Raw genomic sequence first — 18,583 nt, 5'->3', positions numbered from 1 at the left:
GGAGAAGAAGAAGGAAGAGGAGGGGGAGGGGAGGGGGAGGAGGAGAAATTGGCAACAGATTTTAGCTCAGGGCCAATCTTAAAAAAATAAATCAATAAAGTAAATAAGTGAGCCAGGCTACATTCCATTACAAAGCCCTCTCATTTTATACACTTGAGCCTGAGATTATTGAAACTCATAGAGAAGTTGTGCCACGTTAGGATAAATTTGGAAGCAGATGCTTGCTGCTCTCTCTCCAAATTGTTTCTTGTTCTTTAGACATTTCTGGAGCCCTGGAATGCAGGTAAAGTTTAGTGGGAGGTCTTCCTGGGGATGCTGAGGACAAGGTTTCTCTTTGTTTTTGTGGACTTTCTTTGCCCTTTGGCCAGGTCTACAACAGGGGAGGGTGAACGCCTGGTTTCCTGGAGCCCTTCAGGCAGGAGGCCAGTGATGATCGTCTAGTCAACAAAATGGCCCCTCATACCAGTCAGGACCACTCTTAAGGCATCCTGGCCAGGCTCTTAAAGCCCCCACACAAAATTCAACTCTGAACCCAATTTTATTCTTCAAAGTTGCTCTCTCAAGTGTACATCAATGTCAGAGAGTCAGGTTCACAAAATAAGAGTCTGTTTTTATGGCGGAGGCTATTTAAGAAGTAATCAGAATATATATAACATTCTAACATTTCAGAAGAGAACAAATGATCTATCTACAATCTGAATCTTCTATAACCTGTAAATCCATAGCTACCTAATTCTCCATTCAATATTTTAAAGGATTTTCGAGAAGCTTGTAGAAATCTGGTCCCGGTGGAGAGAGTGGTATATGATGTTCTCAGTGAACTGGAGAAGAAGTTTGACAAGAATGTTCTGGATGCCATATTCAGCAAGGTTAACCTGAAGGCCTATCCTGATTTAGTTGAGATTTTAAGACACTTCCAAAATGGTAACTATAGCTTTCAACAACTTTTGGGGGATTCAAGTCCATTTCGTTTACTGATTCTTTCATTCCCTTTTCATTAATATTTGACAATTATTTTATTGAATGACCACTCTGTGGCAGGCACAGAGAGAATACCATGGTGAAGAAAACACACATAACCTGTGTCTTTGTGGAGCTTACACATAGCCAGGGGGACAAACGTTAAGCCAGTAATCCCACAAATGATTGCTCAGCCAGGACCGGAATTTGGTTCTGCGAAACATAGGATTTCCATGTTTTGGGGAAAAGTATGAACTATGCCCCTTTTGCAGGAAAGGAGGAAGCCCACTCTGATACTTGCAGACATGTTCAAAAATGAAAAGATTTTCTTTGTATTAGAAAACGTCATTCAGTGCAGTCCTGTGCCAACTTACTTTTCCAAACAAAGAATGGAGAAGTCACAAGAAAAGCTGAGCACATACTCATGCAATGGGGAGAGGACAGCATGTGAAAGCTACAAAGTGTGAAAGGAACGGTGGAACTGCAGAATGATGTGGCTGAGAATAGAGCATGGGAGGGAGTATTTGAAAACTAATTCTGGAGAGGCAAGTTGGAGGGAATTTTGAGGGTCTGAGACTCTTGTGCCAAGGAATTTGAAGTTTATTACTTGGGAAATAAAGAGGCAATCAAGGATTTTTAAGCAGAGAAAAAGTGAAAGAAGTCAGTACAAACAATGAGATGTGTTGATTTGTGAAGACCCTACATTTATTATGTTTTTCTCATGATTATGAGATATATGGATATCTTGGATGTATCTGTATATATGGATATATGATTATCTCATTTCCACATTATGATATATCCAAGTAAGAGAAATGACAAAGTCAGATACTGGTCACAAATTTCAAGTCAATATTATATTTGTAACCAGGACCTCCTCAGGCCATAGATATGAAGGGAATGGCGGTTAGCTTTACTGCCCACATCTCAGGAACTCTGATTCTCTCCATGGACCATGAGGATCCCCCTCCCCAGGCCACAGCACCCACATCACATGTGTTAGTTTCCAGAGCTCCCTGAGCTGGGGTGACCCCACATTTGAGTCTTGCCACCGCCCAGGAGCTGCACTGCCTGCTGCCTGGCCCAGTGCAGCTGCTGGCGCCTCCTGAACCCTGCTGTCCACAGGAGCTGAGAGTCAGAGGTCCAAAGCCAAGAAGCTGACAAGAGAGTGATGTGCCCAAACCTTCACTGAAATGTCTGTGCTTGGGAGGCTCCTTACGTTCTCTAGATCTGACCCATACAGTATTTACTCCCCCATGTCCTCCTCCAGACTTTGCCTGGACATGAAGTCAACGTCTTCATGAGAAAAACATCTCTCCTCCCCATAGGTCCTCTCTACCTTCACCCCTTCCCTACTGTTGGATCCCTCAGTGGGTCTTGCCCCCAGGAGGTGTGCCACCATCACCTATCCTTCTTGCCTGGCATCTTTCTATATTTCTTGGGTGTTTTTCCTCATGTCTTAGGAGATTTGCTTTTCCATCTATGTTTGTTGAGTCACTTTGGAATGCAGCTCTCAAGCTGGGGTGCCCTGGGCTGCTTTCCTGCACTTTTCTTGTTACCACTTCCCTGGGTCACTGGTACAACTGTGAGATTCACTTCCTGTTTGTGCCTTTCAGAGTGTCTTTTCTTTGTTTCTCTCACCACCCACTCACCCCGGGAAGCATTTGTTCCTCTTTAATGTCTATCTCTATAACCAGATCATCTTCCCTGACACAATAGACCAAAGATCCCCTTCCTTTTTTCTTTTTTTCTTTCTTTCTCTCTCTCTTTCTTCTTTTTCTTTTAAAATCTCCATGCCTAAAAGATGTTGGGGCTTTCATTTTTTCTTATGAAGGTCTATTTCTCTATAAACATTGCCTTTCTCCTGAAGAAATCCCTCTGCTTCTTCCCTATCTCTGCTTGCATGCAGAATTTACAAAAGACATTCCACACGTATTACTTATTTTAAATTGTTTTTCACTATTCTCTGATCAATTTGAAGGGGGTTAAGCACTGTTGACAATGTTTCTCGTATCCTTCGTTTTTTAAATCTTGAAAGGTGCATCTCTATGTGGAACAGCTATAGGATTCCAGGAGCAACATCAATTCACAGGCTACATGAGACCCACTGAAGCCCAGGGTTCCCTGAGGGCTGGAAGATTCCCTTTGAACTACCAGAGTCAAAGATGTGTCTGGATGTGTAATTGTGAGATGCAACTCCTGGTCACTGCCTGAGATCTCTAATTGCCTTTTACTTTCTCTTCTCAGTGATACGTGACAACTTTCAATACCAAATTATTGATGAAGAAGAGACAAAGGGGATGCTCAACTTCCAATTAAACTATGAACAAGGTAATGATGACTTGATAGAAACTTGTTTTCTCTTCTGCTAAGAGGAAAGGAGATCAGAGATCAAGAGACTGAGCTCCTGAGTGATAAGTATGTCCTGGGGAAGGGATGCAGAAGGACATGAGGAAGCCAGAGCAGGGGTGTGTTGTATGGGTTCCCAATGAACCAACTGGATGTGAAATCCAAGAATATTGCCAGGCATATATGACAACTAAGAAGATGGAACATGAACCCAACAGGGAAGATCTCAGTGTGACCATGAGCCAGAATTAAGGGGAAGAGCTGACTGCAGTAATTTTGAGTTAGGAATTCAGTGGATCTGGGAAGGAGTAAAGGTTTGGTCCTATGTGACAAGTCCAAGTCCAAAGAGGGAGGCTTTGGTTTGTCAAAAGAAGGGACTGATGTAAATATTACTCACAATAAAAGATAAGAAGAGAATGAGCAGTAATTGTGTGTAGAAGAGAATGTGGAAGGGGTAGTGCTGTGTAGAAAAGAGAGAAAAAGGAAAGTAAATAAGAGACGAGAGAATAGAATCGAGGGCAGTAATAAGACTAACAATAACATAGTAACAACTGCTTTCATGGACCACCAAGCACAACGTCATCACTTCACGTGGATCAGTGTCTTTAATGCTCATATATGAACTATGTCCATTTGTAACCAATAACCACTATTTCTAGCTTTTCAATCATCTTCTCATTCATATTATTACTAATAACTAATTATTACACTACAACACGTAAGACGTTAATCCTGAAAATTATGAATTCCTCCTCAGTTACTATAACCCAGATATCGCTTTACAAGTAGCATCTTACTTAATCTTTGTATCAATTCTATCATAAGGGTTTTGTTATTCCTATTTTTCAGGAGAAGAAACTGAGGTTTGAGGATAGTTAGTGAGTTGTGAAAGGTTACACAACTAGGACTTGGCCTATCTGGGACTCACACCCTCTCTTCCATACCAGCGAAGAGCAAAGATTCTGAGGCCTCCTTGCTGGGTTTCAAGTCTTGGCTCCACCACTTGCTTGCTTGGGCAAGTTACTTAATTTCTGTGTTTTAATCCCCTCATCTACAAATCTATATTCATATCTATATCTAAAATAGGGTTGTTATGAGAATTAAATGATTTAATTTATGTGAAGCACTTACAGTAATTCTGATGGAAAGTAATTGCTGTTTACGACTATTATTATAATGCTATCTGACTCCAATAACTAAACATTTAGTCAATGCTCTAAGTTTTTCAATTTTGCTCCTTAGACACCCACTGAAAAGAAAGTTATTTCCTAGATTAGAGTAGCAGTGAGTGAAACAGTCTTTAAGCTCAAGAAAAGGTCTCCATCCTTAAGCCAAATGGTTTATAATAAATTTATTTACTTGTTAAATATTGACATTTTTTCCTTGGAAATGACCAAGGTAAGAAAAACTATAAGAATACAGCCAGTCTTGTAGAATGCTATCAATGGGTGTCCTTTAATTTGCATTTATAGCTCAGGTGTTCCATATTTTAAAAATGTATTACTACATTTGTATAACATTTGGATCTATTTTAACAATCATACTTATTGTTTTGAATAAAGACAAATTGCTAAAAGTATAAAATGTACGTTAAAAAGTACAAAGTAGGGGGGGTCAAGAGGTAGAAACTTCTAGTTATAAAATAAGTCATAGGCATGTAATGTACAGTATGGTGACTGTAGTTAATAATACTGTGTTAGGTATTGGAAAGTTGCTAAGAGAGTAAATCTTAACAGTTCTCATTACAAGAAAAAAATGTTTAACTATGTATGATGGATATTAACCAGACTTGTGATCATTTCACAATGTATACAAATATCAAGTCATTATGTTGTACGCCTGAAACTAATATAATGTTACGTATCAATTATACGTCAATAAAAAAAAGTACAAAAGTGGGAGCCGACCCTGTGGCCCAGTCGTTAAAGTTCCGCACGTTCCACTTCAGTGGCCTGGGTTCACGGGTTCAGATCCTGGGCACAGACCTACTCTGCTCATTGGCCATGCTGTGGAGGCATCCTACATACAAAAAATAGAGGAAGATTGGCACAGATGTTAGCTCAGAGCTAATCTTCCTCACACACACACAAAATGTACAGAGGCTATAAAAAATATATTTGGAGATTGATCTACTCTTGAGGGTAGTGAGAATGAGAATGGGGTGGCGGAAGGATTAATAACAGTTATTAGTAAAAAGTAAAAGAAGGTCATCATGAAGGGAAGGGGAAGAAATTCTACAACCTTTCTAATGTGATCTAGACGACAGCCTACCTAGAGATAGAATCGCAGCGCATCTCAGTGATGGACAGCAGAAGAGTATAAGGGAAGAAGATTCATTTTGTGACCCACATGGTACAATAAAAACCCAGAAAATGACAAATGAATGTGCCCAAGAATCTGAACAAGCAGGTAAGGTTGACTGACAGTCCAGCATTTGCCTGGATGACTTTGAGTGACTGTAGCACATTCAGAGAGAAAAGGGCTGTGTCATGTGTTCGTAGTTCAGAAAGGAGGCCCCAGGAAGCCAGGAATAAGGGCAGAGGAGTAGACCAGAGCTTGAGGCAAGGAGACATTTATTTACCAAGAAAAAGTGTCTGGGTTCCATGGCAAAGGGGAAATGGGAAAAAAAACACAAATAGAGAGGGTAGGACACTGGAATAGCATAGGTATAGAGAGAGCCAGAAGGGAAAAACTAGACTGAAAAAGGCGAAAGAGATGGAAGGGAAAGGCAGAAACACAAGGTGACAAGAGTAGCCAAGGAGAGAGACGCCCTCAGAATCAAGGATGCACAAATATTTTGTAGGGTAGAGGCAGCAACGGGGCCAAGACAAGAAGTAGAAATGTGAGAAAGGAGAGAAATAGAATGAGTTCTGGAAAGACCTGAAAATAGGCAGAGAAAACATGGAAAAAACAAACTTCCACTCCTACTTCACACCATCCACAAAAAATAATTCGAGTTGGATCACAAAGCTAAAAGTTAAGGCTAAAACTGTAAAGCTTCTAGAAGAAAACACACGAATGTATCTTTGCAAATTGATGGTAGGCAAAAATTTGTTACAGAGGACACAAAAAGCATGAATTATAAAAGAAAAACTTAGTAAGTTGGACTTCATCAAAATTGAAAACTTCTGCTTATCCAAAGATACCATTAAGAATAAGAAAAGGTGGAGGAAGGGCGGAGCAAAATGGAGGGGTGAGCTGACCCAGGATTCTCTCCCCTCCAAAATACAACAAAAGATTGGAAGAACTGAATTTCAGAGAATAAACATAATGCCAGCTCGTTAGAGACCTACAATACCAAGAAGGTGGAGATCATAAACCTAGCTTTACACCCTCGGAGGCACTGGAACGGTAGGAGAGAACATCGCTCCCTCCCCTAGAGTCTGCGATCTCTGCGGCGTGGGTCGGGAAGGAGCGGGGGAGGGGCCGCGCGACCAGGGGATCATCCAGGACTCCTGCCGCTGATTCAGTGGAGACCCGCTGACGGGGGGGAAAGCTTCCGTCCGTGGGGACCCCATAAATCAAGGGCCTTGGGAGACCAGAGAACAGAACTGATCTGAACCCAGACCGGCGCGTGTGAGTTACAGCCCCTCCCCCACAGCAAAGCCAGTGGGCGCAGCCATCTTGCCCTGAAGGTGGAGAGCTAACACGCCGCTCTCGACCCCATCTAGTGGCGACAGGCTGTAACTGCAACTGAATTCTACCACCATGAGAAAAAACCGCTCCTCTACCATCCAGCAATTTATAAAAGCCCCAGACCAGAAGGAAAACAATAAAAACACAGAATTAAGTCCTGAGGACTTGGAATTAGGTAAACTAAGTGATAATGAATTCAGAGCAGCTATAATCAAAAAACTCAATGAGGTAGAGAGAAAGATAGAGAAACAAGCCGAGTTCTGGAGTTACTTCACAAAAGAGATTGAAATCATAAAGAAGAATCAAACAGAATTACTTGAGATGAAAAACACAATGGACCAGATAAAACAGAATACGGATTCCCTGAATGCCTGTGTAGACAACCTAGAGGAGCAAATCAGCATAATCGAGGACAGACAGGCTGAATGGCGCCAGACAGAGGAAGAAAGAGAACTAAGAATTAAAAAAAATGAGGAAAATCTCCGAGAGATAATGGATTCAATGAGGAGTAAGAACATAAGGATCATAGGAATTCCCGAGAATATGGAAAAGGAAAATGGAGCAGAAAGTGTGCTTAACGAAATTATTGAAGAGAACTTCCCAAATCTAGGGATCAACGGAGAAATGTGTGTAGAGGAGGGTTTTAGATCGCCTAGATTTGTCAATGTAAAAAGACCCACCGCAAGGCACATAATAGTAAAGTTGGCAAATAGGAATGATAAGGAAAGAATACTCAGGGAAGTAAGGAAAAAAAAGAGAATAACCTATAAAGGAGCCCCTATCAGACTGTCAGCGGATTTCTCTACAGAAACCCTACAAGCTAGGAGAGAATGGAGTGATATATTCAAAGCTTTAAAGGATAAAAACCTTCAGCCAAGAATACTCTATCCAGCAAGAATTTCCTTCAGATATGAGGGAGAAATTAAATCTTTTCCAGACAAACAAAAGTTAAGGGAATTTGTAACTAAAAGCCCTCCATTACAAGAAATCCTCAAGAAGGCTCTCATACTTGAAAAAAGAAAAAAGGGAGAAAGGGGACACAAGCCACAGACTAGGGAGACCGATGGATAGAACCAGAACAGGATAGCAAATATTCAGCTATAGCATTAGGGTAAAAATAAGGAAACTACCAAAACAAGGACGATCTTAGCACTCTAACTACAAATTAATAAGACGAATTGGAATAAAAAATGAAAATAATTATTTAGGAGGGGAAGAGCAAAGGGTCTAAATCAGTATTGGTTGAGTAAGTAAGAGACCACCAGAGAATAGACTATATTATACACGAGATTCTAAATACAAACTTCAAGGTAGACACTAAAATAAAGCACAGAACAGAGTCACAAATCATAGATAAGGAAAAATCTAAGAAACCCAGCATAAGAAATTGCAGTATTAAATGGATAGTCTAAAGCACACAGGAAAAGAAACACAGGAAAACAAGATAATGAGCGACAGATTGACAGCATTAAGTCCACATGCATCAATAATCACTCTCAATGTGAATGGATTGAACTCTCCAATAAAAAGACACAGAGTGGCAAAAATGGATTAAAGATCAAGATCCAACAATTTGTTGCCTCCAGGAAACACACCTCAGCCCCAAGGACAAACACAGACTCAAGGTGAAGGGGTGGAGGACGATACTTCAAGCAAATAGCAAGGAAAAAAAGGCAGGTGTTGCAATTCTCATATCAGACCAAGTGGATTTCAAAATAAGACAGGTAAAGAGAGACACAGAGGGACAATATATAATGATCAAAGGGACACTTCATCAAGAAGAAATAACGCTTATAAATATCTATGCACCCAACACAGGAGCACCAAGATTCATAAAGCAACTATTAACAGACCTAAAGGAAGATGTTAAAAACAACGCAATAATAGTAGGGGACCTCAAAACCCCACTCACATCAATGGACAGATCATCCAGACAGAAAGTCAACAAGGAAATAGTGGAGCTGAATGAAAAACTAAAACAATTGGACTTAATAGACATATATAGATCACTCCACCCTGAAGGAGCTGAATACACATTCTTCTCAAGTGCACATGGAACATTCTCTAGGATAGACCATATGTTGGGAAACAAGGCAAGCCTCTACAAATTTAAAAAAATTGAAATAATAACAAGCATCTTCTCAGATCATAGTGCTATAAGGCTAGAAATTAATTACAAGAAAAAAGTTGAGAAAGGCAGAAAGATGTGGAGACTAAACAACACACTACTGAACAAGCAATGGATCATTGAAGAAATTAAAGAAGAAATAAAAAAATACCTGGAAACAAATGAAAATGATAGCATGCCATACCAACTCATATGGGATACAGCAAAAGCTGTATTAAGAGGAAAATTCATTGCAATACAGGCACATCTTAACAAACAAGAAAAATCCCAAATAAGCAACCTTAAAGCACACCTAACTGAACTAGAGAAAAAAGAACAAATGAAGCCCAAAGTCAGCAGAAGGAGAGAAATAATAAAAATCAGAGCAGAAATAAATACTATTGAAACGAAAAAGGCAGTAGAAAGGATCAATGAGACAAAGAGATGGTTTTTTGAGAAGATAAATAAAATTGACAAACCACTAGCCAGACTTACAAAGAAAAAAAGGGAGAAAGCTCAAATAAACAAAATCAGAAATGAGCGAGGAGAAATAACAACAGACTCTGCAGAAATACAACAGATTATAAGAGAATACTACAAAAAACTATATGCCAACAGAATGGATAACCTAGAGGAAATGGATAAATTCTTGGACTCCTACAGTCTCCCAAAGCTCACTCAAGAAGAGGCAGACAATTTGAACAGACCAATCACAAGGAAAGAGATTGAAACAGCAATCAAAAAGATCCCAAAGAATAAAACCCCAGGACCAGATGGCTTTCCTGGGTAATTCTACCAAACTTTCAGAGAGGATTTAATACCCATCCTTTTCAAGCTATTCCAAAAAATTAGGGAAGATGGAACACTTCCTAACACATTCTATGAGGCCAACATCACACTGATACCAAAACCTGACAAGGACACCACGAAAAAAGAGAACTACAGGCCAATATCACTGATGAACATAGATGCAAAAATTCTAAACAAAATTTTGGCAACCAGAATTCAGCAATTCATCAAAAGAATCATACATCAGGATCAGGTGGGATTCATACCAGGGACACAGGGATAGTTCAACATCCACAAATCAATCAACGTTATACACCACATCAACAAACTGAGGAATAAAAACCACATGATCATCTCAATAGATGTAGAGAAGGCATTTGACAAGATCCAACAGCCATTTATGATAAAAACTCTGAACAAAATGGGCATAGAAGGAAACTACCTCAACATAATAAAGGCCATACATGACAAACCCATAGCCAACATCATACTCAATGGGCAAAAACTGAACGCCATCTCCCTGAAAACAGGAACGAGACAAGGATGCCCTCTATCACCACTCTTATTTAACATAGTATTTAACATAGTACTGGAGGTCCTGGCCAGAGCAGTCAGGCAAGAAAAAGGAATAAAAGGAATCCAAATAGGGAGGGAAGAAGTGAAACTCTCGCTGTTTGCAGATGACATGATCTTATATATAGAAAACCCCAAAGAATCCATTGGAAAACTGTTACAAGTAATCAACAACTACAGCAAAGTTGCAGGGTATAAAATCAATTTGCATAAATCAGTAGCATTTCTATACTCCAGTAATGAACCAACAGAAAAAGAACTCAAGAATACAATACCATTCACAATCACAACAAAAAGAATAAAATACCTTGGGGTAAATTTAACTAAGGAAGTGAAGGACCTATATAATGAAAATTACAAGGCCTTTCTGAGAGAATTGGATGACGACATAAGGAGATGGAAAGACATTCCATGTCCATGGATTGGAAGAATAAACATAGTTAAAATGTCCATTCTACCTAAAGCAATCTACAGATTCAACACCATCCCAATCAGAATCCCAATGACATTCTTTACAGAATTAGAACAAAGAATCCTAAAATTCATATGGGGCAACAAAAGACCCCGAATTGCTAAAGCAATCCTGAGAAAAAAGAACAAAACGGGAGGCATCACAATCCCTGACTTCAAAACATACTACAAAGCTACAGTAATCAAAACAGCATGGTACTGGTACAAAAACAGGTGGACAGATCAATGGGACAGAATTGAAAGCCCAGAAATAAAACCACACATCTATGGACAGCTTATCTTTGACAAAGGAGCTGAGGGCATAAAATGGAGAAAAGAAAGTCTTTTCAACAAATGGTGCTGGGAAAACTGGAAAGCCACATGTAAAAGAATGAAAATTGACCATTCTTTTTCACCATTCACCAAAATAAACTCAAAATGGATCAAAGACCTAAAGGTGAGACCTGAAACCATAAGGCTTCTGGAAGAAAACATAGGCAGTACACTCTTTGACATCAGTATTAAAAGGATCTTTTCAGACACCATGCCTTCTTAGAGAAGGGAAACAATAGAAAGAATAAACAAATGGGACCTCATCAGATTAAAGAGCTTCTTCAAGGCAAATGAAAACAGGATTGAAACAAAACAACAACCCACTAACTGGGAAAAAATATTTGCAAGTCATATATCTGACAAAGGCTTAATATCCTTAATATATAAAGAACTCTCGCAACTCAACCACAAAACATCAAACAACCCAATCAAAAAATGGGCTGGAGACATGAACAGACATTTCTCCAAAGAAGATATACTGATGGCCAATAGGCACATGAAAAGATGCTCATCATCGCTGATCATCAGGGAAATGCAAATCAAAACTACACTAAGATATCACCTTACACCCGTTAGAATGACAAAAATATCTAAAACTAATAGCAACAAATGTTGGAGAGGTTGCGGAGAAAAAGGAACCCTCATACACTGCTGGTGGGAATGCAAACTGGTGCAGCCACTATGGAAAACAGTATGGAGATTCCTCAAAAAACTAAAAATAGAACTACCATACGATCCAGCCATCCCACTACTGGGTATTTATCCAAAGAGCCTGAAGTCAACAATCCCAAAAGTCCTGTGCACCCCAATGTTTATTGCAGCACTGTTTACAATAGCCAAGACGTGGAAGCAACCTAAGTGCCCAGCAACAGACGAATGGATAAAGAAGATGTGGTACATATATACAATGGAATACTACTCAGCTGCAAAACAGAACAAAATCATTCCATTTGCAATAACATGGATGGACCTTGAGAGAATTATGTTAAGTGAAATAAGCCAGCGAGAGAAAGATAATCTGTGTATGACTCCACTCATATGAGGAATTTAAAACTATGGACCAAGAACAGTTTAGTGGATACCAGGGGAAAGGTGGGGTGGGGGGTGGGCACAAAGGGTGAAGTGGTGCACCTGCAACATGACTGACAAACATTAATGTACAATTGAAATTTCACAAGATTGTAACCTATCAATAACTCAATAAAAAAAAATAAGCATAAAAAAAAAGAACAAGAAAAGGCAAGTCATAGACTGGGAGAAAATATTTGCACTGCACGTATCTGAAAAGGGATTGTACCCAGAATATATAAAGAAATCCTACAAATAAATAATAAAAAGACACACCATCAATTCAAAAAAAGCTCAAAAGACTTAACAGACACTTCACTGCAGAAGACATAAAATGGCCAATAAGAACATAAAGTGTAGGATGTCATTAATTATCAGGGAAATGCAAATTAAAACCACAGTGAGCTACCATTCATCCACTAGAATTGCTAAAATTAGAAAGACTGACAATGCCAAATATTGGGGAGAATATGAAGCAATTAGAACTCCCATATATAGGTTGCTGGTAGGAATAGAAAGTGATATGACCACTTTGGAAAACCGATAGTCTCTTATAAAGTTAAATCTAACCCATAACTCAGCAGTTCCACTCCTAGGTGTCTACTCATGAGAAGTGAAAACATAACTTCACACAAAGATTTATACAAAAAAATTTATAGTAGCATTATTCCGAATAGCTAAAATCTAGAACAAATCTAAATGCCCAGCAACAGGAGAGTAAATAAACAAACTATGATATATATATAGACTTGAATACTATTCATCAATATAAAGGAATGAACTACTGATAGATGTAATGACATGGATGAATCCCAAAAACATTGTGTTGAGCAAGAGAAGCCAGTCACAAAAGTACAAGCTGTGTGATCCTATTTGTATGAGCGTCAGTACAGACAAGTACAGTACCAGAAAGAAAGGACTTAATGATGATGGAAATCAAAACAGTGCTTGCTGATAGCTTAAAATCATCACAAGAGAACTTTCTGGTATGGTGGAAAAGTTCCAACTCTTAACTGTGATCTTGGTTACACAGCTATCTTGCACTTAGGATGTGTGCATCTCAATGAAAAAGGTGAACAAGGCTCTGTTGGGGCTCAGTTGGGGGTCCTTGGAGCTTGAACATCAGAGTTCAGCTTGAGTACACAGAGGTCTTTTCTCTGGTCACTATCCGAGTTCTGTCATCTTCTTGTCCCTCCAGTGTCCTGTGAACACTTACCTCTCCCAATGGATGTTAGAGGATTAGAAGATAGACCCAGCTTATTGCCATGTGATATACAAGGTAACTATCATTTAATTGATCAATTCCATATTAAATCTTTGTTTCCTTGTCTTGATGGAAACAAAGCCTACATTCTGTCTCCTATCCTAGACCTCTGGTAGCCCCCATTTCTACCTGTTCTTACCTGCCCACAGATGTGAGAGAGACAATGAGAAAAGGAATCTGAGCTCCTGAGTGATAGAGTATCCACTGATGGAGAATATAAAAGAGAAAACGGAAAAGATAGACAGGAGTAGATGACAAATTACATGAATGGATCCAGTTTTCATAAAATCCTATCTCCTAAGTTGGCATGGGGGATAATTTTCAATTAATTTCGCATAACAATTAAGAGGAACTTGGAAATAACATGTTATGTCAGGTTCATGTGGGAGACCTTCATTACAGAGCTGGCCAGTTGAAGGTCCCTGGTACTACAGTCAACATCCAACAGGAAAGTTTTGGAGACGATGAGAGGGGGGAACCTGGAGGATGAAATCACAGTGAGAGACAAAATTTGAAATAGTATAGGCATTCAGAAGGGAAGGTAAAGTGTGGGAAACAGAGAAGGCGGGGCAGGAAGTGTAAGTCACAGCAGAGAAGAAATAAACTGAAAAACCTTTCAAGGATCAGAGATAAAAACTGAGAGAAAATATATAGAAAGAGAAAGATGGAGAGGAAAATAAATACTGAGAAATGGGCAAAGTCAGGGAGAGGTACAAAGGCAACTATGTAGAGAAAGTTAAAGGAGAATGGATGGAAAATAGGTTGAGAGTAAAGAAGCTAAAAGGGAGAGAGGAACAGACTGGGGCATTGTAGGTTTGAGGTAAGAGCACTGGATATAAGCAGCTTTTGGCACAGGCATTGACAATGTTAGCTGTGAGTTTTCAGATTAAACTGTCCCTTATCATCCAAGTGGCACTTGCAAAATGCTCAGATTTCAATAGGCTCTCCTTGAATATTCCCATGATTCCCAAGACCATATCTCCACCCTAGATTATCTTCAGAGTCCATTTATCCATGAACCTGAAGACCATGGGTCTGATAGATATCTACACTTGAATCCTTTCAAGAACCTTAAACTCGGCACTTCCAGAACTGAAAGCAGCATCTTCATTGCTCAAGCTGGATCTAACCTCTCCTCATTCTTTCCCTCAGTGATAGATCACTATTGACCCATGGTTTTTCAAGTTGGAAACCTAGGAGTCATCTATGACTCATCTTGCCCTCAAATATATGCCAGTTACTCATGGTACATAGTCATTTCTCCTTCAGAATATCTCCCACCTGTCAATCTGTCACATCCCCAGGGCCAAATCTCCTATCCAGCTCTCTGTCACTATGACGGTTCTCGGAGCAACAGCCTTCTGCTCAGCTACTCCCTCTAATCTTGCTCCCATCAACTACATTGTTTGCATTTCAACTAGATGAGGCATCTGAAAAGAAAATTAGACTGTATTACTTTCCTACTTAGCTGCTGCTTCTTTTTTTTTTGAGGAAGATTAGCCCTGAGCTAACATATGCTGCCAGTCTTCCTCTTTTTGCTGAGGAAGACTGGCCCTGAGCTAACATCCGTGCCCATCTTCCTCTACTTTATATGTGGGATGCCTACCACAGCATGGCATGCCAAGCGGTGCCATGTCCGCACCCAGGATCCGAACTGGCGAACCCCAGGCCGCCGAAGTGAAACGGGCACACTTAACTGCTGTGCCATCGGGCCGGCCCCCTACTTAGCTTCTTACTACACTCAGGATTAAATAAATATTTCTTTTAGAGGCATCCACTGTCATCCACAATACACCACCTATCTATTTCCCAGCCTCATCACCTGCCTCCTACACTATTACTTCAAGATAGAATAAACTTTCTTTCCCAATAATTTTAATTGTTAAATCTCTCTTTCATATCTGAGCCTTTTCATATACTTTCTGCCTAATTCAGAACTGTCTCTATGTTCCACTACTCTCCACTTACCCTTCTCCGATTTGGTTAAGCCCTCTTTAAAAGATACTGTCTCAGGAAGGCCTTTCTTTAGAAAAAGCTAGAAAGGACCAATTGATAGACAAAGAATAGGAAAGAAAGAGCAGCATTAGAGAAAGCAAGAGAAAAAGTTGTGGGAACTGATAAGAAGAGAGAAGCACACCAAGAGAAAGAGAAGCTCCAAGAGACACCAGCACAAAGAAACAGAGGCAGAGACGGCTCAAATGTACAGAATCAAATGGAAAGGGAAAAAGGAGAAAGAGAACAAGGTGTAAGAAAAGGAAGATTCCCCATGATGGATGAATTATTCTCAGCCTGTAGTGAAGGCTGTTGAAGCAAAGTTAACTTTCAGATGAGGTTGTTTTGAGGAGTGGGGCATTCCAGTTTCTCAGGCTTTCTTTGTTTTCTTACTATTTTCTATCTGTGCTTCCTTCTTGGTCATAAATTGAGATATTTGAGGGATTTCATTCCTTTCAGTAGAGGACAGAAAGGGCTGTTATGAAATCTGTGATAGAGAAGAGCCTCAGGAAGCCTTGAGCTCCCTACCGAGACATGGTCCAGGTAAGGAAGTGAGGATGGCCAGCCCTGGGCTGCAGGGTGTCAGGTGGCTAAATTCAGAGCTGATGTTTCCTATGTTTTACTCCACTCATCCTCCACATTCAAAGGATCCAACGTGTCCTGTAATCCATGAGTCACATAAATGTTCCTAAGTGCATACTCCAGTAGAAATATGCTAAAGAAAGGTGATGTCTTTCATACCTATTAATCTCAAAGACTTGAATTTATACCTACCCTACTTTATTTCCTCTAGAGAATGAAAACTGTTTCATTCTTTTTTTTAAAAAAAAATAATGTTATTATTTTGTGCCTAACTTTGGAAAGCCCCAAAAGAAACATGGTCCTGGAGATCAGCTGCTCTGAAATCTAGATTCGAATTTTTATCAAATGTTTTTCATTACGTTACTGTTATTGTTCAAAGAAAATTCAAAGAAAAGAATTTTGGCAAACAAGATGTCATTTTATCTCTACAAACTTATGAATTCAGATGGATAAACTGTTGCTTTTTCCTATTTTATAAAGAAATAGAAGCACTGAAATGTATAAGGGTCTTTGACTAGGTCAAATTAGCCAAGCAAGTGAATCGAGCAGCATTCTTGATGACTCACTGCGATGATGGCCATGAGGGGCTGGCAGAGGGTTAGGGCCAGGGACACCTGGGCAGAATTCACACAGGAGACCCCAGGAGGTCTACACCCAGGGGAGTGGATCAGGGCTCAGTGTAAGGAGATTCTCATCCAGCAAATATATTTTGGTGGCAGGAGCAGGGGAAAGCACAAAGAGATGGTAGGATTGAGACTTGCCATGTGGGATGCAAGAGATCTAGAAAAGAGATAGAAAGAAAAACTGAGCCACAAGTAGGAAAAGTGATAAAGAGCATGGAAGACCAATGAAGAAGAAAAGGACAGAGAGGGAAGCCAGAGAGTCAGAGAGACATACGATCTTTCAGCATAGAAGCAATAGTGTTTGGGGTCAGAAAAGGAGAAAGGATGTGACTGAGGAAGAACAAGAAGGAAAAGAGGCAGAGCCCGGCTCTGGTGAATCTTAGGTGAAGTCCTTGGAGCAACTGTATCTTTTTCCCAAGGAGAAGCTCACCCAAGTGCTGAACACCAGAACTCAGCATGAGCACCCTGAGGTCTGTTTCCTCACCACCATGTCTGGTTGGTCATTTCCATGTTTCTCTTTAGTTTACTGGGAGCACAAAGCTCTCCAAAGCACTAATGGAAGTGATGCTGAAGAGATACCCAAACTGCTACCAGGTGATGGGGAAGGTAATTATGATTTAAATGATGAGTTACCTCATTAAATTTGTTTGCCTGTCTGTATGCAAAGGACATTTCCCTTCCTTCCTCCCAACATAAGCACACACTTTTTCTCAGCTTCCAGTTACTTTTCCCAAGTGTGTGGGAGGCAAGGGGGAAAAAGAGGGCTAAGCACCTTAATGGAGGAGCTCCTCCATGGAGAATTTAAGGGCACAGAATATAAAATGTATATTGAGGTACCAAATGGAGTTGCCTAAGGGGGCCCAATTTTGTCTAAATGTGCATGGAACCTAAATACTACCAAGTTGGGATTTGCGAAGAGAGAGAGAATTTTAAACTTGCTTCCCAGGGATTCCATAGGAATAATGAAATACTATGTACATGAAAGACAAAAAGGAAGTGAGTTAAAAGAATGGAGCAAAGAGGTAAAGAACATCATGGAGGAAGAAGACGACAGAAGTACAAAGAGATGGTAGAAGTCAGGGAGAGAATGTCACAGTCAAAGAGATTCCCGAATAGCTTCACGGTACAGAAGCAGAAATGCGTGGAAACAGGCTTAGAGGGAGGGAAAAAACAGAAGGAGAGAGAAGGAGGAGGGGAAAGGGCCTAGCAAGGTGCTGAATGGGGCAGAGCAAAGCTCGGTTGATGCAAACCTACTTTTATTCCCCAGGAGCAGTTCTCCTGCACTCTGAACATCAGAGCTTGGCTGTACTCTGAATATTGACCACATCCAGGTAGACTCTAGGTCATTCTCAATTGTCCCTCATGTTCCTGTTTCTCTCTTCAGTGTCCTGTGAACTTGTAAATCTACAAATGGATGAAGGAGAAGAATCAGAAGAAATGCCCAGTTTACTACCTTATGATGGAGAAGGTAATTAGGATTTAAATGATAGATTATCTAATTAAAGCTTTATTTTTCTATCAATACAGAGAAACACCTATTCTTCCATCTCCCTTCCTGTTGCCCCACCCACCACCCACCCATCCATCCATCTGTACACCCATCCATCAGTCCATCCAACCACACTCATATACACAGATAGACAGACTATGCCCAGCTTCTGGTTGCTTTTCTCGAGAGACAGAAGCAGTGAAGGAAGGATGAGCTCAGACTGGTTGAAGTTTCCTGGATATAGGCAAAGAGAGGGAGAATGAAAAATATTGATGGAGTTATTAAATGAAGAGAGACTGGAGTGGACTCTCAATTTCACCTAAATAAAATTTGAATCCAAATATTACCAGGTTCGTATGTGTTATTAA

At 40.0% G+C, this 18,583-nt stretch overlaps 1 protein-coding gene across 50 annotated transcripts in view; it reads left to right on the top strand.

The window, feature by feature from the left end:
• The window catches only part of LOC106827877 (nuclear body protein SP140-like), a 72,433-nt gene that overhangs the window by 20,839 nt on the left and 33,011 nt on the right, over window positions 1-18,583 (top strand). For 37 of the 50 annotated variants that reach the window (XM_070489464.1, XM_070489463.1, XM_070489465.1 and 34 more), the window contains 4 exons: window positions 756-924; window positions 3,208-3,291; window positions 13,464-13,544; window positions 18,111-18,194. In XM_070489464.1, coding sequence (XP_070345565.1) covers window positions 756-924; window positions 3,208-3,291; window positions 13,464-13,544; window positions 18,111-18,194 — 418 coding nt within the window. The remainder of the gene's footprint in view (window positions 1-755; window positions 925-3,207; window positions 3,292-13,463; window positions 13,545-18,110; window positions 18,195-18,583) is intronic. The other 13 variants (XM_070489497.1, XM_070489483.1, XM_070489484.1 and 10 more) reach the window with 1 other exon arrangement.

This window comes from Equus asinus, chromosome 19, assembly GCF_041296235.1.
Source record: "Equus asinus isolate D_3611 breed Donkey chromosome 19, EquAss-T2T_v2, whole genome shotgun sequence".
In the NCBI taxonomy this organism is placed as follows: Eukaryota; Metazoa; Chordata; class Mammalia; order Perissodactyla; family Equidae; genus Equus; species Equus asinus.
Note: the sequence above shows the minus strand (reverse complement) of the source record. Positions and strands in the feature narration are given on the sequence as shown.